The following is a 27,914-nucleotide window of genomic DNA, read 5'->3' as shown; positions in this document are numbered from 1 at the left end:
GCAAATGCACAGGACATAGGAAGGACAGTGTTTCAAAGTAATAAGCTATCCACCTGACTTCAAGTCTAAGAATAAAATTTATAGTGAGGCATCTGGGCAGCATATGATGTAATAGATGTGCAAACGTATTATGTAGGTACTGAAATGCAAGCTCAAGGAACCTTCACATATGGCTTGAACACTAATGTACCACCATCTACTAGGAGTCGTCAGAATGGATCCAGGAGCACTAATGACTATACTAAACAGTTGCTATAAATCAGTATATGTAGTAAAGTTCTGGTAGCAGTGTGTTTTAACATTTTTTTACTTCATCAATATAATTCAAAGCAATGTTGCCTATAGTCATCTGCCAACCTTATATCAAAATTATATTGCTGCTACATCTTTCACTTAAAAAAACTTATTATTTTGTAGGTTTACTTACTACAGGGAAAGAAATCAAAGAGATTAAAACAAAGCGAAAAGAATGAATCAATCAACAATACTAAAGAAAAAGGGTTCGAATCCAAACAAATCTCAAAGTCCATTGAAGAATCTGAATTTTGATATGCAATATCGATCAAGTGCTGAATTGGCCAACAAATTCAAGATTAAGAGAGAACAACTTGCAAATGAATGCAATGATAGAGTTAAGAAAGAGCAGGCACCAATACCACATAAAAGAAAGAATTCTGAGGATTTCATTCCACAACAAGGAAAGAGTAAATTGCTTGGGCACAAATCAGTAATGCAATCGTCTTCAAGGGAAGAGCTTAGAACCTCACATATGATTGCAGGGAAAGGACAAACTAAACAGAGGTTATTTCAATCTGGAGAGTCCATTCAAGAGAAAGGAATTAAACTTCATATGAATAACTCTAGGTTCCAAACGTCATTCAAGGAAGGTGTTACTGCTTCAGTACATGTGACTGGAACAACACTAGGTAATGGAGAGGTACAACATGATATTGAGGATCTACTGAACTTCAAACAGGTGAAGAGGAAGTCGGTCCGACCATCCACCAATATTGATTAGTTTCTGGATAAGCAACAGATACACAATGAACATGATATCCACGATCTACCAAATTGCAAGCAGGTAAAAAGGAAGTAGGTTATACCAGCTAATAGTCTTGATCAGTTTCAGAATAATCAAGGGATACGGATAATGAAACAAAACGTGATAACCACACAATAGCTGATGTCGAACTTATGCATGCTCCTATTATTAATGAACACAACAAAGGATTGGATGATCTTGTGGATCAAGAAGAACTCGGTGGAGATGAATGTGATGTAGAAGAGGAAATTGACATTGATTATAGAACAAAAGGTATGTCTTAAACCTTGTAAGATTTATTACTCGTTATAAAAGAAATATCTTATTTCCTTTTTGTTACATCAATTTAGAAATATCGAAGCCAAAAAAAGTTCGAGGACAAACGACATGTAAGGATATTCACACAAGAACTTTGGAAGAAAGAAAGTAGGTGACATTTGATAAAGGACAAGCAATGGGACCAACTAATAAGATAGTGTCAGAATTAAGCAACTTTATAGAAACAATTGCAAGGAATCCTAGATTCATCAGCTTGATGTACACTAGTTGGCATGCGGTGCCAAAAGATACTAAAAAACTCATGTGGGAGTACATCAATGTAAGAACAATCACTTTTGAGATTGCATATTTTATTATTTGTTTTTACTTACTGAAGCTAACTATTTTATTTTGCATAGTCCAAATTTCTAATTCCAGTAGAAGGAAAGAAGTGGGTGATGACTGGTCTTCGTGATGCTTGGAGGAGACACAAACAAAAAATTAAAGAGAAATTTTTTGATAAAAACAGTACCCTTGAGGATATGCTAGCAAAACGTCCTGATGGCATTCCAGATAATCAATTCCGCCAGCTGATCAAGTATTGGAAACACCCAACTGTTCAAGTAACGCTAAAATAGTGCATTTCTGCTCATCAACAAAGTTTGCATCATATGTATTCTTTTTTCTTTTTTTTGATTTATCAATTCAATTATCTCTTTTTATTTAATAATTAGGCCATATGCGAGATGAATTCTCAAAACAGGAAAAAACAGAAGTGGAGGCACTGAATGGGACCTATTAATTTTGCAAGAGTACGCGTGGCATTGGTAATACTTAGCTGACATTTCTTCAAAAATCTGAATTTCATTTTTTTATACTTTATTAGAAATTATTGATGTTTTTTTAATTTCTTTTGATATAATATGTAGCATGCAGCCAAAGACAACAATGAAGAACCATCAAAGCCTGAAATGTTTGTTGCAACTCATACCAAGACGGGAAAGGAAATCCAGGCTGATACCCAAGTTGCAGTAGTAAGTTTTTTAAAGAGATTAGTAGTGAATTTGATTCAGACTTAAAATTCATATATTGTGGGGAGTTTGACTCCATTGAATTTTATCACGTATGTCTTCTTCTTCTTCTTCTTCTTATTCTTCTTCTTTTTATTCTTCTTTTCATTTTCTTGTGAAAGTGCGAGGAGATATCAATTCTTTGTCGATGCCGCTGAATTGTTTGCTAGGAAAAGTTGTTAAATTTTTTTAGTTCTTGATCGATATCATAGGACTGGAAATGAAATAGTACTTACAGTTCACTATCGATGCCAATTTTATTCAACAGGCTAAACTTCAGAATCGCCAAAATTCTGGGGAAACAGCCGATGATGCATTTAGGGCAGTGTTTGGAAAGGAGCAGCCTGATCGACTTAGGTGCTATGGTAGATCAGTGACAACAACTTCTTTGAAGAAAGATGAGGAAATTAACAACCTAAAACAAAAGCATGCCAATGAAATCACTTCTCCAAAGGAAGAATTGAGAGAAGAAATGCGACATTTATTCACTCAACTGCTGCAAAACAACCCTGGATTGAATTTTCAAGATATACCAGGGTGTGTTGGATCTAACCTTGCTTTACCTGTTGATGCAAGTAGCGCACAAGTTGTAAGAGGCACAAATCTTCCACATTCTTCAAGGTCAGCTCATGATTCAGTTCTTCAAAAGCTATTTTGTATTTCACATTCTCTGTTAATAGTTTGCATATTGTTTTTCTTCTAGTTGAGCTGGTGTTCTTAGTAAAGAAGTTCAGAACTTATTTTACTATCTTGAATATTTGAAAGTTCAGTCTGTACTTTGTTTTTGTCACTCATTGTCTCCTTTCAGCTTCTATACCTAATTTTTTTATATTTTTAGTTGTATGAGCGTTGTATTGTGTTGAAGGAGGACTCTAGTGATTTTGGGTTGTAGTTGTGTACTTTTTTCCCCTGTTGTTTTACTGCTTTGAACTGTTATGGTTGTTGTGAGAGATGGTTTTAGTTTTCTTAGTTGGTTTACCTTTTGATTTGTTGTTGGAAGGAGTCTGATCATTATCTTTCCCATTTTGCTGACTGTTATCACCTGTAGGGTTTGGATGATCCTTTATCTTTGTTTCACTGGTAGGAGTAATAAGAACTTGCCTCCCTAAAATATTATCATTGTTGTCCTGGATTTGATACACTTGACCGTGACTTGTAGTATTAATCTGAGACCTGTTTGGAACTTCATGTTTATTCTGAATGTGATGCTGAGGGGTAGCAGGGGTTCTATGGTCTAGATTATGGTCAATCTGAGTGTTCTCATGCCCATCATGAGACATATTCCCCCCTTTGGATACCCCATCCTGTAAATTAGTTGTGTTCTCCTGACACCCTCCTTCCAACCCTCCAATAACTTCAACAGCCTCATCCAAACAATTAACAAGGGGGTTCTGGGGTAGGGGAATAGTTGTAGTTTTATGAATATTAGAATTAGGGGGAAGAAGAAGAAGAACAATGAAAGTAAGAAGAAGTAATAGAGAATAGGAAGAAGATGAAGTAATCTTTAAACAAGATGAATCTTGCTAGAGTTAAACTCTCTACGCTTTCCTTCTTAATATTTCTTTATGGAGTATTCAATATGTACATGTATCTATTTATATACAATAGCTTGTAAGCTTGTAACAAACTAGTAAGGCATAACTAACTTAACTAACAGTTAGTTACTAATCCTAACTAACTTATAATCTTTGCCCATCTTTTAAGTCACTACTATTAACACTCCCCCTCAAGCTTGGAAGTGAAAAGATGTTTTGAACTCCAAGCTTGGAACTGAGAACTTGATGTTGAACCATGGTCAGTCATTTGGTTAACATGTCAGCTGGTTGTTCCTTTGTTGGAGTGTACTTGGTACAAATAATCCCTTGTACAAGATTGCTGCTTTACTGTCTGTACACACCTCTATAGGTTTCTGCACCTTAATACCTACATTATTCCTCAGACCTATCATCCAAATAACTTCAATTGCAGTTGTGGCTATACTTTTGTATTCAGCTTCAACTGAACTTCTACAAACAATAGATTGTTGGGAGACAATAGCCATCCAGTAGGCTCTGGTTGAACCTTAGCACTTATCTCAATTTGTGTTGTGAAGTCCATTGTGCTGTCTCCAAACACCACTGGGCCACGGAAAACAGCCATTAAAATTGCCCTAGAAACACAAACAATAGTACCTCCAACCGTTGTCTGACCTTCCACAGTAAGAAGTTTCGTTGTTTCCATACTGCATAAACAACACATATGAATAATGTTGAGCAAGCCACATCAAATACTCTTTTCAAAAGCCTGTCCTTACTCCCTTTCATTTACATTAATATTTTTTTATACCAAGAAATTTTGGTGGGTCAATGAAGCCAGGTTTTAGAGGTGGGTAATGGATCTACACATCTAGCCTAGCATTTCAACTAAACTAAGGCATAAAAGTTTCTTCACATTATAGATGCCCATCTCATTTTACTAAAATATTCTGCAACAGCACCATGTTCTATGCGGTCCACTTCAGTGTTACCTAGCTTGACAAATATTGAACAACACCATGTACTCTATGATTGATCATAAAATTATAGTTTTAACTCACACACTACTAAAAATATTAAAGGACAAAAGAGCACCACAGTAAAGAAAAAGTGAATAAGATTCACAAAACTAATTACCTTTAAGTTGGGAGTTGATAGATCAGGAAGCCTCATGTTGCGAGGAAATGCACTTAAAATTATATTTCGCATTTGTATGCAGCTTGGAGGGATAAAAAAAATAAGAAGAAAAAAAAGGAAAGAAAAGGTCATGAAAGAGAAGCCAATAAAAGGCAAAGAAGAAAAATATAACATGGGTTCCCAGGTCAGAATATAAATTAATAAAATAATATCATCATAGAACTTGTACTAGTTGTACCTCATACATAGTAAAAATTTTCGCACCTTTCTCTTTTTTCATCATTCCTATTTATGAATTGGTTTGGCTTAATGTGAATTTAAGCATATTAAATACATGATTTATTTCACTAACATATTATTTTATTTTGAATGTGCAGGAAAATGCCGATAATTGAATTTGAATTGTGGCCAGAAGTAAACTCGACCTATTGTAGTGAACGATCAAGAGTTTTTGTACTATTGTCATATATGTTTGAATGCATTTGGTTTTGTGGAATTTATTGATAGTAGAGATCTTTAAGCAATCACTTTCTAAGTATTGGTTGTACAAGACATGTTTCTCGAAGTTTATTTGAAATATATAGCTTCGATTTAATTATTAGTTAATTTTGTGTTTTAGGTCACTTGTATATTTAATTATGTGATTATTGAATATATGCAAATAAAAATTATTATTCTTAAAAATAAAAAATTGTGCCTACAAAATTCTACACAACATTGCCACACTTCAAAAGTGTTGTTGTAGGACGTCCAATGTTAACTTGTACATAAGAAAAGTTACACTTTATAAGTGTTGCTCTAGATGAGATATAGAAGGCAACACTTTTTAAGTGTGACCAATAACAAAGCAAAGGCAACGCTTTTAAGTGTAGTATAATAAGAAAAAGGTGTCGCTAATGCATCACTACAAAGCGTGCCCTTATACCTCTTTGGCTACGCTTTATAAGTGTAGCTGTGATGGCAACATTTAAAAAGTGTTGCCTAATGTCAAAGGTTACGCTTCTTTAGGCCACCCCCTAAAAAGTGTTGCTTAAAGTCTAAAAGTGTAGCCTTTTATCAAAGGCCACACTTTTTGCTAGTTTAGGCTACACTTTACTGGGGTGGCTGTAGGCCTAAAATGGTGTAGTGTCATTTCATAAGTCATTATACATTGAGGAACACACCATAACTACTCTCAAAGCCTACTTATGCAACGTATGGATGAAGTCCCATACCTCCACCCACACTTTATAGAACTTCTTGAGTAACCATAGTACATAACTCATATTCTTGTTCATAGTGGGAATAAGCCTTAACCGACATAGACCATATGAGCAAATCATGGAATCCTGTGTCATGTCTCACACCGAAAAGAGTTGGTCTACTTGCCTAAGGTAGAACCGGTAAAATTTTAGCTTAGGTGGATCCACTAGCTAATAACCTATGTGGGCATATAGTTATGGGATAAGAAGGTTGTTACTAGAAACCCGGTCACACATAGGAAGAGCTTCCACCCCACAATATTCACTCGGTGTTAAGCATTAAATTCCCATAGAGTAGTTAATTATCTTTAAACATTATTACACATGAAAGGGATGCCATTGGCCTATCGATTCAAGGTACATCATTAGAATAGCTCATTGAATCCTCATGAAAGGGATACCATTGGTCTACTGATTCAAAGTTCATCAGTATAATAGTTCATTGACTCGCCATGAAAGGGATACCATTGCTCTACCGATTCAATATAAGCCTTATCATACTTCATTAGTCATTCATGAAAGGGATGCCATTGGCCTACCGATTCAAGGTTTATTAAGTCAAGATAACTTTTAGTTACTCAAGAAAGGGATGCCATTGCCTACCGATTCAAGATATATCAAGCAAGATCACTTTTATTCACACATGAAAGGGATACCATTGGCCTACCGATTCATTTAGGTGAGGAAAGCCTTCCACATCATCACAATTACATTATAGTCATAATCACATTACTTTCAAAGTATTCACAAAACATGTACATAAGCATTATGATTATACAAAATTCTCAGAATTTGCCGTTCAAGATGTAACATCCGGTAAGTTGAAATAACTATGAAGAGGCTTAAAAATCGGAAATAGTCATTTTTGGAAGGAATTCAAAAATCTGGAAAATTGGTTAAGTGTAGAAATAAGTGAGTTTTGGCCAACTTTGAGCAGTCATAACTCCTAGCTCAGGATGATTTAGGAGTAGTTCTAGTTATGGTTGCGAAGTTTGGGGAATGATATTTCTAACGCCACCGAGTTTGCATGATTCCGAGTTCGTATGAGCGAGTTATGACCATTGAAAGTTGGGCAATTGGCAGGCAATCCGTCCGGAAATTTTAAGGGCATTTTGGTCTTTTCCCTAGCTATTTCTTTTCAGCTTATATTGTTGTGTTAGGCTGATTTTTGGATCATTTTGGTCCCATTTTAAAGAGTAAGAGCTAGGACTTTTGAGAGAAGAAGAAAAGAAGAAGAGGAGGAGAAAAGGAGAAAGAGGAGATCACGCAAGTTCCGTCGTGGATATCGTCGGGGGTGATCCGTACTAAATATGTGAGTTCTTAGTGTTGGGTTGATCCTTTCCCCCACAAACCAAACTCATTTTTATTATTGAGAAAAGATTAGTTGTGTTGTTGAAGTTGTTGATTGTGTTGTTGATTAAGTTGTTGAAGTCCCTTGTTGATTTGGGCATGTTTCCGGCTGTGTTTTGGGTTAAAATATATTGTAAGTTGATGGATTTATGATTCTAAATGTTTGGGGCTGGAAACCTTGAAGTTTAGAAGGTTTAGAGTTGGAGAAAAGAAGGAGAAAAGTCGAAGTTGTCGGAGAAAAGGGGTGGCGCGTCGCGCCTTGCAGAGCGCCCCAAGAAGTGCTCTAGCCTTCACCCCTTGGGGCGTCGTGCCCTGCAGAGTGCCTCAGCTGGCCTTTTGAGCTTCAAGGGTTGGCGCTCCGCGCCTTGCAGAACGACAAGGACGCCAAGTTTCCCTATTCCTTCCCCAGTTTTTCATCCATGCTCCTAGGTATTGTACCCATGTTTGATGGTTGTTTCCAACACTCCAAGGTACGTTTAAACGTCAAGAACTCATCCATAACATGTGAGCAAATACCTAGAATTCATAACTCCAAATTCAAGGAAAGTTAGTATCAAGTCAAAGTGAAGTTAGAGTCAAGTCAAGTAAAGTTAAGAAGTAAGTCCAAGCAAGTCCTCAAAGCTTTTCAAGAGTCATTAATGAACGTTTTAACTTCATTTCAAGTTTCAAGTCAAGCAAGAGTATAGAGTTTCAAGCTAAGTAAAGAGTCTCGAGTTTCAAGTTAAGTCAAGAGCATGAAGTTGAGTCCATTTCTCAAAAGCTATTAGGGAACTAAGTATTCCCAAAGAGGTTTGTTAATGATTTTACATTTGAGTAAAAAGGGAACCACGTTTTCCAAAAGAGCCTTTGGGCTAAGTTTTGAGTAATCATCTCAATTAAAGAAAGATGTGTTTAAAGACACTCATGAGCCAAAGTACTTTTTGGAGTACTATTGAGCACTAAATTGGGGACACGAGTTCATATTAACTCAACTCTCCATAAGAACCATGTGCCAACATGGGACTTGACGTATCATTCTTTTTAGATGATCACGTAAGATTTAGCTAATGGATCCATTAAGCAAAAGTAAGGTCCTATATCACGGCAAGGTATAGGATGGTCCTTGGGCAACGTGAGGTAAAACGTTGTACCACCACTAGGGCTCATAGTGGTGGTTGTCGGTTAAAGAATCTCCCACTAAAGTTATATTACTTTTATATAAATAAAGTTGAGTTGTTATTGCTTTAATCATTAACGAACTAAGTTGTTTGCAATGTTTTAAAAGCTTTATATATCGCATGTGTCTTATATATATATTGATTTCAGTTAAGTTATACTTGAGTCGTACAAGGCCAAGTTGAGTGTTTTCTTGTATTCCTTTCAAGCTTAAGTTGTGGTTTAGCTTTCCAGCTCGCATACTCGTACATTCCATGTACTGATGCCACTTGGCCAGCATCTTATTATAATGCAGATACAGGTACCTAGGATCAGCATCCAGCACGTCGTTGATCCAACTGAGCACTCCAGAGTCAGTGGTGAGCCTCCTTGCATTCCGGAGGACTCAATTATTTTGTGTTCTTAGTTTTGTTTTATTATGGTGTTGCGGGGTCTGTTCCAACATCCATCTCAGTATTTTAGAGCCTTCATAGACAGTCAGTCAGTTAGTTTTGAGTTTCGCATCTATGTATATATGTAAAATATTCTATTTTGAGATTCGAGTTGCCTTTGTGACTAGAATTTATAAGTTAAGTTGTTTGTAACCTTGCATTGCATTGAGTTATTCTGTTGAGTTAGGTTTCCGCTGAGTTAAGAAAGCCAGGCCAAGGGTTCGCTTGGAGCCAACAATGGTCTCCGGGTGCCGGTCCCGCCCAGGGTGTAAGCTCGGGGCGTGACAAACTTGGTATCAGAGCACAGAGTCCAAGAGTCCTAGGGAGTCTATGAAGCCGTGTTTGTAGAGTCTTAGTTATCGGTGTGAAGCGTGCCACATCTATAATTGGGAGGCTATAACATTTAGGAAGATTTCTCACTTCTTTCACACTCATTATCATGCGTTAGAGTTGATCTCTAAAAAGTTTCTTTTTAATCTGTGCTTGCACGTGTTTCAGATAGTCATGCCTCCACAAAGAGTTGGCAGAGGGCGTCTTCCTAGACGTTATGTTGATGAGCAAGAGTTACCTTATGCCCCGAGAGTGCAAGATCAAGGGGAAGTTTCTAATGCCGAGTTCAGAGAGGCAATTAGAATTCTGATTCAAGCTGTAACTAATCAGATTGGTCAGCAAAGGGGAGCTCGACATGAAGGGGTTGGCACTTCTAGGATTCGTGAGTTCTTGGGGATGAATCCTCCGAGTTTCATGGATTCGAGTACTACTGAGGATCCAGAGAACTTCATTGATGAGTTGAAAAAAAATCTTTGATGTGATGCATGTGGCAGATACTGAGTGGGTTGAACTAGCTGCGTATCAATTGAAGGATGTTGCTAGAACATGGTTCGACCAATGGAAAGGGGGCAGAGTTGAGAATGCACCACCTGCGAGTTGGGCCTGTTTTGAGGAAGCTTTCTTAGGACATTTCTTTTCTCGAGAATTGAGAGAGGCCAAGGTACGTGAGTTCCTCACACTTAAGCAGGAGTCTTTGAGTGTGCAAGAGTATAGTCTGAAGTTCACACAACTATCTCGTTATGCTCCGGAGATGGTGGCGGACATGAGAAATAGAATGAGCTTGTTTGTTGTTGGGCTGTCTCGGTTGTCAAGTAAGGAAGGTAGGCTTGCCATGCTTATCGGGGACATGGACATGTCCAGGTTAATGGTCTATGTACAGCAGGTTAAGGAAGAGAAGCTGAGGGATAGTGAAGAGTTCAGAAGTAAGAGAACCAAGACCGGTAATGAGTCTGGGCAGCAGAAAGGTAATTCAAATCGTTCCTCCTTTCAACAAAGGCAAAAGGGTCCTGCTCCATCATCTAATAGAGCACCCACACCCCGATACAGAGGGGAATTTAATGGCCAGAATTCGAAGCACTTCAAGGCTAGCCCAGCACAGTCCTCAGGAAGTGTGGCACAAGGAGGCAGTTTGTTTCCTACATGTGCTAGGTGTGGTAGAACCCACTCGGGAAAATGTCGTGATGGCCAGACAAGTTGTTTTAAGTGTGGGCAAGAGGGTCACTTCATGAAGGAGTGCCCGAAGAATAAGCAAGGTAGTGGAAGTCTGGGCAGTAGGGCCCAATCTTCTTCAGTTACTCCCCCAGACAGGACGGTGCCTAGAGGAGCTACTTCTAGTACAAGCGGAGGAGCAAATCGCCTTTATGCAATCACCAGTCGCCAGGAGCAAGAGAATGCTCCAAATGTTGTCACTGGTATGATCAAAGTCTTTGTTTTTTATGTGTATGCTTTGCTAGACCCAGGAGCAAGTTTATCTTTTGTAACTCCTTATGTTGCAAATCAGTTTGATGTTTTTCCTGAAAGACTTTGTGATCCCTTTTGTGTTTCTACACCTGTTGGGGAGTCTATTCGAGCAGAAAGAGTTTATCGTGATTTTCCTATTTCTATCAATCATAAGAGCACCATGGCTGATTTGGTTGAATTAGACATGGTAGATTTCGATGTCATTCTAGGCATGGATTGGCTTTATGCCTGTTATGCATCATTAGACTATAGAACTCGAGTGGTCAAGCTTCAGTTTTCGAATGAGCCAGTCTTAGAGTGGAGTAGTAGTTCAGCAGTGCCTAAGGGTCGTTTCATTTCGTACGTTAAGGAAAGAAAGTTAGTTTCGAAGGGTTGTGTCTATCACTTAGTCCGAGTTCATGACTCTAGTGTTGAGGTACCTCCTTTTCAGTCAGTTCCTATAGTAAGAGAGTTTCCAGAAGTTTTCCCTGATGATCTACCTGGAATTCCTCCTGAGAGAGAAATAGATTTCGGCATAGATCTAATTCCAGATACTCGTCCTATCTCTATTCCGCCCTATAGAATGGCACCAGCAGAGTTGAAAGAGTTGAAAAAGTTGAAAGATCTCCTAGAAAAGGGTTTCATTCGACCGAGTGTCTCACCTTGGGGTGCTCCGGTCTTGTTTGTGAGAAAGAAGGATGGTTCCCTTAGAATGTGTATAGACTACCGCCAGTTGAATAGGGTTACCATCAAGAACAAGTACCCTCTTCCGAGGATTGATGATCTTTTCAATCAGATTCAGGGTGCCACTTGTTTTTCAAAGATTGACCTCAGATCAGGCTATCACCAGCTAAGAGTAAGGGAATGTGATATTCCAAAGACAGCTTTCAGGACCAGGTACGGTCATTATGAGTTTTTAGTTATGTCTTTTGGTTTGACCAATGCACCGGCAGCTTTCATAGACTTGATGAATCGAGTCTTCAAACCTTATTTAGATACATTTGTTATCGTCTTCATTGATGACATACTAGTCTATTCAAGGAATGAAGAAGATCATGCTAGTCATCTCAGAACAGTTCTTCAGACTTTGAAAGACAAGGAGTTGTATGCCAAGTTCTCTAAGTGTGAGTTTGGCTTAAGTCAGTGGCGTTCCTAGGCCACATTGTGTCTGGTGATGGAATTAAAGTTGATACTCAGAAAATTGAGACAATACAGAATTGGCCTAGACCCACATCTCCAACTAAAATTAGGAGTTTCTTGGGTTTAGCTGGCTATTATAAAAGGTTTGTTGACGGGTTCTCATCTAATGCATCTCCTTTGACCAAGTTGACTCAAAAGGCAGTGAAATTTCGATGGTCTGAAGCTTGTAAGAAAAGCTTTCAGGAATTGAAAAAGAGATTGATTACAACTCCAGTTTTAACGTTACCAGAAAGTACTCAAGGTTTTGTGGTGTATTGTGATGCATCTAGAGTTGGTTTGGGTTGTGTCTTAATGCAAAATGGCAAGGTTATAGCTTATGCCTCCAGACAGTTGAAGGTTCATGAGAAGAACTACCCAACCCATGAAGAGTTAGCAGTTGTAGTGTTCGCTTTGAAGATATAGCATCATTACTTGTATGGTGTGCATGTTGACATATTCACTGATCACAAGAGCCTTCAATATGTGCTTACTCAGAAAGAACTTAATCTCAGACAGAGGAGGTGGTTAGAATTACTCAAGGACTATGACCTGAGTATTCTTTACCACCCAGGTAAGGCTAATGTTTTTGCTGATTCTTTGAGCAGGTTGTCTATGGGTAGTACCACCCATATTGAAGAAGGAAGGAGAGAGTTAGCAAAAGATGTAAACAAACTGGCATGCCTGGGAGTCAAACTTATAGATTCCGCAAAAGGAGGAATAGCGGTGGTGAATGGGGCCGAGTCATCACTAATGTCTGAAGTGAAAGAGAAAACAAGATCAAGATCCCATTTTGCTTGAGTTGAAGACAAATGTTCAAAAGCAAAGAGTATTCGCTTTTGAACAAGGGGGAGATGGTGTTTTGAGGTATCAAGGAAGATTGTGCGTAGCTATGGTAGATGGACTCCAAGAAAGGATTATGGAGGAAGCTCATCGCTCCAGATATTCCATTCATCCGGGTTCCACGAAGATGTATCGTGACTTGAGAGAAGTTTATTAGTGGAATGGCATGAAGAAGGGCATTGCAGAGTTTGTTGCCAAGTGTCCAAATTGCCAACAAGTTAAAGTTGAACACCAAAGGCCCGTTGGTTTGGCTTAGAGAATAGAACTTCCCGAATGGAAGTGGGAGATGATCAACATGAATTTCATCACAGGGTTGCCAAAGTCTCGCAGACAACATGATTCTATTTGGGTGATTGTCGACCAAATGACAAATTCAGCTCATTTTCTACCGGTAAAGACTACCCTTTCAACAGAAGATTATGCCAAGTTATATATTCAAGAGATAGTGAGACTTCATGGAGTCCCAATCTCCATTATTTCAGACACAGTTAACTGCACAATTCTGGAAATCTTTTCAGAAAAACTTGGGTTCGAAGATGAACTTAAGTACAGTCTTTCATCCTCAAACTGATGGGCAAGCAAAGCGTACTATTCAGACTTTAGAAGATATGTTGAGGGCTTGTGTGATCGATTTCAAAGGTAATTGGGATGATCACCTACCTCTCATTGAGTTTGCCTACAACAACAATTATCACTATAGCATCCAGATGGCTCCTTACGAAGCTCTTTATGGGAAAAGATGTAGATCTCCTATTGGATGGTTTGAAGTTGGTGAAACAGGGTTAATAGGACCAGATTTAGTTCACCAAGCTATGAAGAAGGTGAAAGTGATTCAAGAGAGGTTGAAAACGGCACAGAGTCGCCAGAAATCCAACACTGATGTTAGGAGAAGGGCGTTAGAGTTTGAGATAGATGATTGGGTATATTTGAAAGGTTCACCCATGAAGGGGGTTATAAGGTTTGGTAAGAAGGGGAAACTTAGTCCCCGGTATATTGGACCTTATCGCATAGCCAAGAAAATTGGCAATGTTGCTTATGAATTGGAGTTACCACAGGAACTAGCAGCGGTTCATTCGATATTTCATATCTCTATGTTGAAGAAGTGCATAGGCGATCAGTCATTGATCCTACCAACTGAAAGTATTAGGATCAAGGATAACTTATCTTATGAGGAGGTTCCTGTTCAGATTTTAGATCGTCAAGTTCGTAGGTTGAGAACGAAAGATGTAGCATCAGTCAAGGTCCTTGGTAGGAACCAGTTTGTTGAGGAAGCTACTTGGGAAGCCGAAGAGGACATGAAGAAGAGATATCCACATCTCTTTGAATCCGGAGGAAATGCATATTAAGGTATTAATTTCCTTCTTAGTGCTCTTTAATATATAATGAGCATGTTGTTGTTATGGTTGTTGTGTTTGCATGATTGTTTGTTGGGTGGTTGTGTTGATGTTACACCCTTAGCTTAGTAAGAGTAACCTCATTCGAGGACGAATGTTCCCAAGGGGGAGATATTGTAACATCTGGTAAGTTGAAATAACTATGAAGAGGCTTAAAAATCGGAAATAGTCATTTTTGGAAGGAATTCAAAAATCTGGAAAATTGGTTAAGTGTAGAAATCAGTGAGTTTTGGACAACTTTGAGCAGTCATAACTCCTAGATCAGGATGATTTAGGAGTAGTTCCAGTTATGGTTGCGAAGTTTGTGGAATGATCTTTCCAACGCCACCGAATTTGCTCAATTCTGAGTTCGTATGAGCGAGTTATGGCCATTGAAAGTTGGGCAGTTGGCAGGGAATCCGTCTGGAAATTTTAAGGGCATTTTGGTCTTTTCCCTAGCTATTTCTTTTGAGGTTATATTGTTGTGTTAGGCTGATTTTTGGATCATTTTGGTCCCATTTTAAAGAGTGAGAGCTAGGGCTTTTGAGAGAAGAAGAAAAGAAGAGGAGGAGAAGAGGAGAAAGAGGAGATCAAGCAAGTTCCGTCGTGGATATCGTTGGAGGTGATCCCTACTAGGTATGTGAGTTCTTAGTGTTGGGTTGATCCTTTCCCCCACACACCAAATTCATTTTTATTATTGAGAAAAAATTGGTTGTGTTGTTGAAGTTGTTGATTATGTTGTTGATGTTGTTGATTGAGTTGTTGAAGTCCCTTGTTGATTTGAGCATGTTTCCGGCTGTGTTTTGGGTTAAAATCTATTGTAAGTTGAGGGATTTATGATTCTAAATGTTTGGGGCTGGAAACCTTGAAGTTTAGAAGGTTTAGAGTTGGAGAAAAGAAGGAGAAAAGTCGAAGTTGTCAGAGAAAAGGGGTGGCGCGTCGGGCCTTGCAGAGCGCCCCAAGAAGTGCTCTAGCCTTCACCCCTTGGGGCGCTGCGCCCTGCAGAGCGCCTCAGCTGGCCCTCTGAGCTTCAAGGGCTGGCGCTCCGCGCCTTGCAGAGCGCCAAGGACGCCAAGTTTCCCCATTCCTTCCCCACTTTTTCATACATGTTCCTATGTATTGTACCCATGTTTCATGGTTGTTTCCAACACTCCAAGGTACGTTTAAACATCAAGAACTCGTCCATAACATGTGATCAAATACCTTGAATTCATAACTCCAAATTCAAGGAAAGTTAGTATCAAGTCAAAGTGAAGTTAGAGTCAAGTCAAGTAAAGTTAAGAAGTAAGTCCAAGCAAGTCCTCAAAGCTTTTCAAGAGTCATTAATGAACATTTTAACTTCATTTCAGGTTTCAAGTCAAGCAAGAGTATAGAGTTTCAAGATAAGTAAAGAGTCTCGAGTTTCAAGTTAAGTCAAGAGCATGAAGTTGAGTCCATTTCTCAAAAGCTATTAGGGAACTAAGTATTCCCAAAGAAGTTTGTTAATGTTTTTACATTTGAGTAAAAAGGGAACCATGTTTTCCAAAAGAGCCTTTGGGCTAAGTTTTGAGTAATCATCTCAATTAAAGAAAGATGTGATTAAAGACACTCATGAGCCAAAGTACTTTTGGGAGTAGTATTGAGCACCGAATTGGGGACACGAGTTCATATTAACTCAACTCTCCATAAGAACCATGCGCCAACATGGGACTTGACGTATCATTCTTTTTAGATGATCACGTAAGATTTAGCTAATGGATCCATTAAGCAAAAGTAAGGTCCTATATCACGGCAAGGTATAGGATGGTCCTTGGGCAACGTGAGGTAAAATGTTGTACCACCACTAGGGCTCATAGTGGTGGTTGTCGGTTAAAGAATCTCCCATTAAAGTTATATTACTTTTATATAAATAAAGTTGAGTTGTTATTGCTTTAATCATTAATGAACTAAGTTGTTTGCAATGTTTTAAAAGCTTTATATATCGCATGTGTCTTATTGCCTTATATATATATATTGAGTTTAGTTAAGTTATTCTTGAGTCGTACAGGGCCAAGGTGAGTGTTTTCTTGTATTCCTTTCAAGCTTAAGTTGTGGTTTAGCTTTCCAGCTCGCATACTCGTACATTCCATGTACTGATGCCAGTTGGCCTGCATTTTATTATGATGCAGATACAGGTACCCAGGATCAGCATCCAGCACGTCGTTGATCCAGTTGAGCACTCCAGAGTCAGTGGTGAGCCTCCTTGCATTCCGGAGGACTCAATTATTTTGTGTTCCTAGTTTTGTTTTATTAGGGTGTTGCGGGGTCTGTCCCAACATCCATCTCAGCATTGTAGAGCCTTCATAGACAGCCAGCCAGTTAGTTTTAAGTCTCGCATCTATGTATATATGTAAATATTCTATTTTGAGATTCGAGTTGCCTTTGTGGCCAAATTTTATAAGTTAAGTCGTTTGTAACCTTGCATTGCATTGAGTTATTCTATTGAGTTAGGTTTCTGCTGAGTTAAGAAAGTCAGGCCAAGGGTTTGCTTGGAGCCAACAATGGTCTCCGGGTGCTGATCCCGCCCAGGGTGTAGGCTCGTGGCATGACACAAGGACCATGGATCACATTCAATCAACACACCTAGAATTACTACATTAGGCATGGACAATAACATGAGTCAAGTAATCAATTTATAACATTCATAATTTTATAGCATTCTACAATCATCAATCAATATCCACACTTTAAGATCCAATTTGGGAAAATAGGGTAATTCAGGTATTCTTGAGTAATTCACCATAAAAACAATAGTAAATCATCAATTTGATCATAACATAAAGCAATTAAACCATTAGAATCATTTTTGAAGTGAATCCATGACTTGGAGTAAAACCCTAGCTTTTTGGGTAAAGTTACAAGTTTTGAAATTGAGTTTGGAGGTACTCCATGGATGAAAACTATCTATGGATCAAAGACTACCATACCTTGATGAAGAATCCCCACGAAATTGAGTTGAAAAGCCTCTACTTCAAACCCTAGCTTGACTTTCTTCTTCTTCTTCCTTGGAGTTCTAGAGAGAGATTTTGGGGGAAAAGTTAGTTATTGATTTAGGTCTTGGGATTTACGAGGTGTAAGGGTTATTTAATGGCTTAAAAAGTCTTATTTAGGTCTATTAAAACAATATAAAATGACCCTAAATTAAACTAACTTAATTAGGAATTTAGATAAAAACCCTTACATTGGCTGAACCTTGGGCAGATTGCAGGCATGACCCACGGAACGTGAGTGGGTCTACGGGGCGTCCTATAGGCCTGTAGGTGGTGCTCTGCAACTCCCCACTTAGGGTCTTGACCCACGAGCCTCCCTCATGAGGCGTGGATGGACCTACGCCCCGTAGGTCTCATCTGTGGTTCACTTGCTTTGGGCAGTTTTGGGGTTAGTCTTTAGGGTCCTCCTCAAGGACACTTGGTTGGTCCTTGGGGGGTCGTACATTGACGTTTAACCCCTAAACCTTCATTCTACGTTCAAGAAACAAGTTTTACGGCTCTAATACTTACGAAAAGCTCTAGTTAAGCCTACAAGTTTTCGGGGTGTTACAAGGTTTGCTTCAGAGAATGCTAATTCCGGAATGGAAGTGGGAAAGAATAGCTATGAATTTTGTGGTTGGTCTCCCCAAGACTCTGGGAAAGTTTGATTCCATTTGGGTAGTGGTTGACAGATTGACTAAGTCAGCCCACTTTATTCCAGTCAGAATTGACTATAATGCTTAGCAGTTGGCAAAGGTTTATGTGAAAGAGATAATGAGGTTGTACGGGATTCCCCTTTCTATCATCTCAGACTATGGTATACAGTTCACATCTAAGTTTTGGATAAAATTGCATGATGAGTTGGGCACTCAACTCACTTTTAGTACAACTTTCCATCCATAGACGGATGGACAGTCCGAGAAGGACATGCGAGACAAGTATCCCTAGTTGTTCAATAACAATTCAGCTAGTCTTGATCACTTGGGGACGAATGATGGGTAAATTGATATTTATTGTAACGACCTGATCCCGTCGTTATGGAAAAGCCAATGGGGAAAGAATTGGGACATAAAACTTTTGAGTAGTGACATGAAAATTCCTAGCCTAGTCCAGATTTGAATGAAATTTGAATCAGTGAGGTCTAGGGAAATCCAGTAATGCATGGGGGATCTAATTATGAATTTGATCACATGAGTAGATAGCTAAGACATTAAGGAACCCGTACGACTTTACGAAATCAAATTCGGGTGAGTAGAACTCCTGAAACTGACCTTAACATGAACGGGTTGCTTTTGAATGTCATGAGTTAAAGGTGTGTTATGAAATGGGGGTTTGGAACTCAAATTCCGACTCTGTCTCTCTGTGTAAGCCATTGTGGCGGGATTATTCCCGCCAGAGAGGGGCTGTTGTGGCAGAGTAAGGTCCACCATAACGGCTCAATCACGAATTAAGTCAGGGAAAAACCCCAAAAACTTTATTATTCTGCAATTTTCATTCTTGAGAGCTAATAAATGACCTCAAGTGATTCATTGGCAGTTTTACATGACTTTTTGTGCAAAAGGTAAGGATTTTACTCCCTTAATCCATTTTTAGATCAGTAGAACTTAGATTCATGGGTAATTATCGTTGGGGAAGGGTTTTAGCCTGAAGTTTATGGCGGGAAAAAGCCCTAGCTACACCTTAGGATCATGGGTTTGGTCTTGGGTTATTCGGTTTGTTATAATCTGAATAATTGGACGTTAATTTATTGATCCTTGTGTATATTAAATGTTTGTAGACCTAGAACAAGCGGAAAGAATCCGAAAAGGGAAGATTCAAGTGCCTTAGGGGATTCAAGCTTGGTTTCGAGGTAGGTGATGGTTTGATTTCATGTTTTGTGTGATGTATGTTGGTAATTGCTTCATTGTCTTACATGTATGTATGTGAATGAAGCCTTGTTGATCAAACATAATGAAATGAGTATGAATGAACAAATGTGTGCCATGATTCAACACTTGATTGTATGACTATGAGTACAGACATATGAGTGTGATTGTGATTGTAGTTGTGTTGAATGGACCGGGTGTCTCATTCTGACACACTAACTGGGATCGGGTGTCACGTACCGACACTTATATTGGAGCGGGTGTCACGTTCCGACACACTAATTGAGATTGGGTGTCACATTCCAGCACACTAACAGTTTTGGTATGAGTTCCATGAGAGGGCCATTGAATTGTCATATTTATTTTTTATTGAGAATATGTATTTGTACATTGCTCTTGAAATGATAACCAATGTGTATATATGTTTTGTACATGTCATGTTCACTACGTTGTGACTGCTTATGTATGTTTCGCTTACTGGAATAGTCGTGTGATCCTAGCAGTACAATGTGGTTTTGTACTGATATTGCACTTGTTCGTTCTTTGTTGAGTATAGAGCATCTTCAGGCGGCTATTGGTAGACCTCAGCTAGGAGATCAGTGATCGAGACCGAATTCAAGGGTGAGTCGGTCCTTCTAGGCTTCCATGAGTTCTCCTTTTGCTTAGTCCATTTTCTTCGGCCTTAGATTAGTACTTTAGATATTCGTTTGTTTAGTTTCGGGGTTGTACCCCCTTTTCTTAGACTTGTTGAACTTTAGAGCTTTGGTACATTGACTTTCAGGTTCTAGGCGTTGTTTTCCGTAATTATTTTGTTAGACTTTTGGAGTTTATGGGAACTCCCTATTTTCCTTTAGACATTTAAACCTGCTTCCGTATCTTTAAATGTTCTAGTTTTCTTTAAGTTGTGTAGATAGGTTGTAGTAATGGTTTTCCCATCGGAGGGTTAGTGTGGGTGCCAATCACAATGGTCTGGGTCGTGGCAGAAAGAATCAAGGTGACATGTGTTAGCTTACAATTGCAAATCATGTCGACGATAAATCAGATGACACATAAAATTATATTAAAAGAATTTTTCAACTCTATGTTACACGAATCATGAAATATATATATGCAACCATGCTTCACAATACGCTCAGTTACTTAAACTCGTGATATACCTTTAATGGCTAGTGAAATAATGTTACGTCATGCATGTTCTCATATCAAATTTCTCGAATGAATCGTGCTTATGATTTTTCGCTCTAAGTTCTTATAGTGATGTTGATAACAGTTGAGTATTGACTTAGATGAGAGGGTAGACACACCTTAGGGTGAGTATCATAGTATGTTTATTCCACATAAGGTTTTGAGTGTGGAGGAAAATTGAGATGAGGCTTAGTTATATGCAGTATCTAGAAAAGAATATTTTTTGCTTCCCTTTTATAGTAATTCATGATATTTTAGCTGGTATAGATGATAGGAATATAGGAAATTTATAGAAGAATTAGTTACCTAGAATTTTATAAAGTGGGTATAGTAATAGGCTTGAATGTGGTGCTGAAAGCAAATGGATGATTGCATTATGTGGCTGGTGACTGCTTAATTAGAACTTGAGACCTATCTAACAAAGTGGTAAGAAGAAGTAGTATTTTTGGGATGAAAGTCCCTACAAGTACAGAAATGGTTATGTGATTTAGATTAGTATGCTCATCTTATGTGTAGCATCTTGTGACTCCGAGTTAGACTTGAACACAGTAAGAGGAATGAAATTAGACTTAGACCTTGGTAAGAATAATCATATACCCTTGTGGGAGCTACGAGTTGCAGCTAATGAAGTGTAGAATTCAGAAAGAAGAGCATAATTGAGAAGTGTTGTTAAACTTAATAGCTATATATCATGTATCTCTCAAGGCATAGTAGCCATGTTCTTGCTCCGTGTCCAAGGTACCCAATATTGCTTCATACATGATGTCTCACATGAATCGTGCCCATGATTCTTTTTTCAGAATGTTATTAGAAATTTCGATGAACACGTTTGAGGTAGTAACTTCCTTTCTATAATGATTCTTAGAAATTTCATACCACGGTCTGCCACCTTGTAATCTTATGTGATACATGCTTTAGTTGAATTCCAAAGTCTTAGTATGGACCAATTCTATCTATGATATTAGGCAAGTTTTGAAGTGAGATAGATAGTAAAAGTAACTCCTTCCTCTTTCACTTCAGCTTGACAATCATTCTAGGAAGAATGATCCCACTCTTTCACTTCAGCTTGACCATCATTCTAGGAAGAATGATCCCAAGGGACAGATATTGTAACACCCTAAAAGTGTTACGAATGATCCCAAGGACGAATCGGTTCCAAATTGTTTCTTTTACAAAACTTGACCCTCCGAATGTTTTAAAATTATACTTTCCGCTTATATTTAGATGTATGATCATGTCTAACGACATGTTATGAGTATGCTCAGACCAGCAATGATACCGAGTATTGGCCACATCCAGAATGTAGACTCAAAGTGTGGCATAAATGTAATTAATTGAATAGTTAAATGGAAAAGAGCTTTTCATTTCCTTTTTGCACATTACTAAATTTAAACCCTAATTTGTGAAGTCTCTCTTCAAGTTAGAATCACCAAATATATATAACGGTTACGTAACAACATACGACACCTTACGAAATACATAATAACTGTTGTTGACATCTCCCTCAATATACCTGGTACCAAAATAATATATTGTTAGTTTAGGGAACACCTGAATAGCTGTTATACGCGACAAATTAAAGTAAACTACTCAAAACAAGAGGGAAGTCGAACATATTGTCCGCAAATTGAATACATGTTACCAAATGCTGGACGTTAGTTAAGACACACGAACAACCGTTGTTGTACGTATGACTATTGTTTATATATCCTGAATATATATCTGTTACCAAAAATGCACGTCAGTTAGGGCACACGACAAATTAAAGTAAACAAAAATAATAAAGTTGAGCATTATCCACAAGTTAATTATAAATTTTAACTCTACTTTTTTTACCCCAATTTATATAATAAATTAAGCATCTATTTGATGATCTTGTTATTATATATCGTGTGATAGTAAAAGAAATGGAAAAACCACTTAATTGCATTGAAAACCTTTACCCTCTCAAACGCGTCAACTATTTCATAATTAATTTCCATATTAATTTTTGGATACGCGCGCAAAGGTAAGACACTAACAAAAAATGTCCGATAGGAAAACAACGGAATAATACCCAAATCTAAATTTTTCCTTTCAATTTGAACCAAAAGAAGACAAACTAAATCAAGCAATACGAAGAATGGACAACAAGTATATTAACCAAACAAAAACAACAAGACAAGAATAAACCAATCACACAAGACACAAAGATTTACATATATTCCATAACAATTAAATAAAATTTTAATAAAAGAAACACATAAAAATTATGTTATTGGAAAATATGTTTGAAGAATAAAATGAAGATGAGAAAAAATTCATGTTGTGGAAAACGATGAATGTAAATTCCTATATTTGGTTAACTCATGAATTTAATAAAAATATATATCCACATATCCTAAGATAAAAATAAAGACCATCAAATTATTACCACTTCAGCTAGAAGGTTCTTCATATCCTAGGTAATCAGTAATCTATTTTCTTATAGAATTCACATAGTGAAACTTTTATAATTCCTACTTATATGAATACCCCAAAAAACCAAATCCTTTGGTACTAAAGTTGATCTCCTTCATAGTTGTGGGTTAAGTTGTATTTATATAACACTTATATATTTTATTATGAATATACAATATAAGAAAGACTGATGGTAATATCTCGACAAAAACGGTTGCACTAAACTTCATTAAATATTTAACACTATTGTATAGGGATAGGTTCTATATTATTTTTGGAGAAAACCAAAGTCATAAAATTAATAAATACTTCTTGCATATAAAGTTATACTTATAATTAGACTCTTTTTTTATTATTTTATAATTCTTACTAATGGAGACACTTTTGACAACGTCATTTATAATTGTAAAACTGTGTTGTCTAAAGTTATAATTAGATTTGTCAAAATGTCTCTCCTTATTTTAGTAATTCAGCTTTACATTTAGGATATTTTCACTATTTTAGTATATATTATAAATAGATAAAGAAATGAATGCACTTGAATGTATGTTTCCTTTTGTGAATCAATATATTGAAAGTCTGAATGTAATGACCCGGAAGGTCATTTTTGGAAATTTTCATAAAGTTACTATTTTACCCCTCTCGATAGCTGCCCCGAGTAATTTCTTGATCAGTCGGTGAAGTTGGTTTGGAAATTTTGGACTATTTGTTTAACTATGGTTATTAATTTATGAGAAATTTTAAATAATTTATTTTAATTAGTAATTAATGGGCCAAGAATATAATTTTATTAATATCATATACCCATTTGTTTCATGTATGAGAATGAATTAAAGTACATTGGGGTTTAGTTTTTATTAACTACAAAGAAAAGAAAAATATTTATGATAGAAGCAGAGGCATAATTCGGCGCCACAGGAAAGCATTCTCGCTCCAGGTAAAACAAGAATTCGCCTAACTAATCTTCATCTCTAATTCGTATGTTCTAGTTTTAGGAGTAAGAGTTTAATTAATTATTAAATTGGTAGGTTGGAATAGTTGAATATTTACAGAATGTAGGAGATATTGTAATGTAAATTATTTTTGATTGGGTGTATTTATTTATGGCAGTGGATTGATGTTTCATGATGAGTAATGATGAGGAAATTAATGATGAGATAATAATGAGTGGAATAGAAAAGTTGTAGCTAGCTTAGGTTATGCGTATTATCTTCCGTAACAAGTTGGTTTCTATGTTTATTTTTGATTAGCATATTGTGATTAAGATTTTAATATATTGAGATACCTAATTACATATTAGGTGTATTGTAGTATGTGGATACCATTAAAATTATGCTATTTGAGGGAATCAAAACTTAACCCTAGACTTGAAACTTGGAAAGTATGATAGTTGAAATGTTAATTGACATCAAGATTTACGAACTTGATTATAAATTTGGGTGAATTTTGGTTCAAGGCTAAACACATAGTAATGTGGGTGTTGTTAGTTTCAAAATCTTATTGTGGTAATTTGTTTGGATAGATTGTATTGATTTGGAGCCCAACGAAAGGGAAAGGCTCAAGTCCCGGAGTGATTGTTCGACTATTTAAGGCAAGTGGATTTCTAAACCCTTGTTAAGTGTATGGAATTCATGTATTTCCTTGTAATATGTGTTTAGGGTAATGAGGCTTGGTGATGGGTTGACTTGTCCACATTGATTAATTCTAATGATGAGAAAGGGATAATAAAAGGCAATGTGATCAATTGTTTGTGTGATGTGTTGAGAATTGTTTGAAAGGCTTGTTGAATCATTGTTGATGTTGTATCCTGATTGTGTTGTTGTGAATTGTGCAATGTTATGAAAATGGTCATCTCTTCATTATTTGTGTGAACATGTTATTTGAATTGTTCTGAGACATGGTTGTGACAAGTGTTATGTGCATTGAGAAAGAATAAGAAAATAAAGAGGATGTACCATTTCGAGGGACGTATCGCGCGCCGCAATGGATACTATATTTTGAGGGACGTGTCGCGCGCCGCGACGGATACTATATTTCGAGGGACGTATCGCGCGCCGCGATGGTTACTATTATCAAGGGTCATATCGCGCGCCGCGATGGATGCATGGACAGATATGTCCCCCATGGATCCCGGACTGAGAGACAGCGGGTGTGTATCACTAGGTCAGACATGCATCACTATACTTGACATTGCATTCCATTGCATTGCACATATTTATCATTAGTGAACTTGATATTGTGTTTTGCTAATCTTGTGAGTGCCTTTCTCTGGAACTTTGATTGGTGAATATTGAACTTCTTGTTGATGATATGTAATTGTTAGAGTGTTGTTGTTGAGTTGTGTGCTATGTAAATAATGAACTGTTAGGTTGGGTTGGTTTTAAGCAGGTTGTAGTCGTGGAGGTTGTAATTGATGAATATTGAGCTTGTTGTTGAGAATATGTGATTGTTAGAATGATGCTGTTGAGATATGTGCTATGTGAATTGTGAATTGTGAATTGTTAGGTTAGGCTGATTTTATGCAGGTTGTAGTTATGGAGGTTCGGTTGGGGTGTAAGGAGTACCCGCATTCTATCCCCTTAGCTTGTGTTTAGAGGTTTACTTGTTGAGTACCGCGTGGTTTGGTACTCACCCCTTGCTACTACATTTTTTTTATAGGTCACTAGCCCGGACCTTTGTGATATATTCTCTTCCTTTCCGAGGCTACTTGGAGATTTGTGAGGTAGTTGTTTGTCAACTCAACAGACCTTCTTACTCCTGTTTATGATCTTATTCTACTCTAGAAACAATGTCAATGGAGACTTGTGTTTTTCTTTTGAATAAGTTGTAATACTTTAGAGGCTTGTACACGTGACAACCAGATTTTGGGGGTATTTTTGAGTTGATTATGAAATTTCCGCATTTTATTGTAATGGTTGAGTTTTAGGCTGACTTGTCTTGATGGGATAAGACGAGTGTCATCACGTCCATTTTTGGATCGTGGCATTGAAATTAAATATTTGGAATATGAATTAATTGTTTAATGGACCACTGAGTAGGTACAATAATGCTGTTCATATTGGACCTATAATTTTAATTTTAGTAACAGAAACATGACTTTGGACCATTGATAAATAATAAATTTTAATTTTAATCTTTTCTTTTCTTTTCAAAAAATGAAACGCCTTAAATTGTTTGTATTCAATCCAAACTACTCTATCCCCTAAAAAAGGCTAACTTTTCTTCCAACCACTTTTGTTTTTATTTTCGTATTGAGGTTTTTATTGATTACGACTCATTTATAAGAGGTAATGCTCTTTTAATATTCAGGACTTGAACATGAAATCTCTTTGATTTATGATCATCAAAGAATCATACACAATCAATAAATATTGATATCGTCAAAAACTACTTAAACGCTCCCTAAAAGGAATCTATGGGGTCAATTCCAAAAATACTTCTGATTAAGAATGCAGAGAATCTTATTCATACCATCACAACGTTACTGATTTGTTCGCACTTCTTATCCCTCATTATGATATATACTTAAGAGTTAAGAGAAAGAAAAGAAAATGCCAAAAAATAAAGTAGTGTAATTTTATACTCAAACACTTATTTTCTATCTTTATTTTTTTTTTAAAAAACAAGGGAAATTAGTGAGAAGAAGTTTTCATGTGATCATGCATTATACGGTACCGACAAGTTTCAAAAGAATTAACAACACTTGTTAAATCCATGCAAGAAAGAAAGAAAAATCTCAAAAACTACAAACCCAACGTCATGACTCACTTCAAGTTGATGCCAAATTTGCTGAATTAATAGCAAAATTAAAAAATTAAAAAAAAATAAAAATTATGAGAGCTTCACTACAAAATTTCCTATATAAACCACCCCATTTTCCTCTATTTCATTCATCAAAGCAATTCTAAGAGAGAAAAAAGAGAGTTACTTTACTTGTTCTAATTTTTCATTTTTCTAAAGTCTTTCTTGTTGTTCTTTATTTGGTGTAATGGCTGAGAATGATGATTTTGATGCTCACTCAGCCAACCACAGCCCTCCGCGGTCAAGGTGAGCCACCACAAGAAATTGTCTCCCTATTTTCTATATGTTTCAGAAACGGCCTCTCTACCTCCACGAGGTAGTGGTAAAGTTTGTATACACCCTAGCTGCTCTTCCCAGAACCTACTTAGTGAGATTTTTCTGGGTAATTGTAGTTGTTGTTGTTGTATTTTCTATATGTTTGTTATACTACTCGAGATGAGGGTCTTTTGGCAACAGTTTATTTACCTTCACGAGGCAAGGGTAAGGTCTACCTACAGTCTACCCTTCTCAGATCCAACCAGTTTGATTTCACTGGATATGTTGTTTTTGTAAAATTTAGGAAAGAGTCTCTCTACTTTCACAAGGTAGGGGTATGGTCCACATACACTCTACCTTACCTTCTCAAAATTCATCTATGAAATTTCATTAAATACGTTGTTGTTGTTGTTATTATTGTAAAAATTAGAAACTATCTTTAAAAAACTATTGCTAAAAAAGGAAAAGCTTAGAATTTTTTTTCCCTTTTTTAATATATTTTTTTATGTTTGGTCGCCAAAAAAAATGTTTTTCTTTTTATAGATGTTGGGAAAATGTTTTTTTTTCTTTTTTGGGAAAAATATTGTCTCACTATACACAACTGTCCTTAATAAGCATAAACTCGTCTTTCCCCTTTTAATATTTTTTTGGTGTTTGATTACTAAAAATGACTTATTTTCACAGATTTTTTCTTTAATTTTATTTTTCTTTTTAATCTTTTTTTTTTAAAAAGATCTATGAACTTCCTAGATCATTAAAAGAAATTATTGTCTTCTTGTTTAAAAATCTTCATCTGAATTTATTATTTCTCTTGAAAAGTAAAAAGTTTTTGACAAATTGAATTTACTATTAAATGTTTGTTTTGTCTTATAAAATTAATAAGAATTCATTTATTGTTTTTGTCCACACAAAAAAAATCCTTACTTTTTCACTAATAAGTGAAGTGTTAGTTGAGAGGAGATATAAATGAAGTGGTTTTGACAATGTTTTGTGATTTATTCTATTTTTATATATCTTTTTTT

The 27,914-nt window shown here is 36.9% G+C and overlaps 1 protein-coding gene and 1 pseudogene across 1 annotated transcript; both read left to right on the top strand.

The window, feature by feature from the left end:
* The first annotated feature begins 469 nt into the window (after positions 1–469).
* Positions 470–1,938, top strand: LOC125829584 (uncharacterized). The gene is made up of 2 exons (XM_049508792.1): positions 470–976; positions 1,720–1,938. The coding sequence occupies exons 1-2, from the start codon at positions 470–472 to the stop codon at positions 1,936–1,938; spliced, it is 726 nt and encodes a 241-aa protein (XP_049364749.1).
* A 108-nt stretch (positions 1,939–2,046) lies between these two features.
* LOC125829583 (uncharacterized) lies at positions 2,047–3,073 on the top strand (annotated as a pseudogene).
* Positions 3,074–27,914: the final 24,841 nt, after the last annotated feature.

This window comes from Solanum verrucosum, unplaced genomic scaffold, assembly GCF_900185275.1.
Source record: "Solanum verrucosum unplaced genomic scaffold, falcon-dt-bn FXZP01000031.1, whole genome shotgun sequence".
Taxonomy (NCBI): Eukaryota; Viridiplantae; Streptophyta; class Magnoliopsida; order Solanales; family Solanaceae; genus Solanum; species Solanum verrucosum.
Note: the sequence above shows the minus strand (reverse complement) of the source record. Positions and strands in the feature narration are given on the sequence as shown.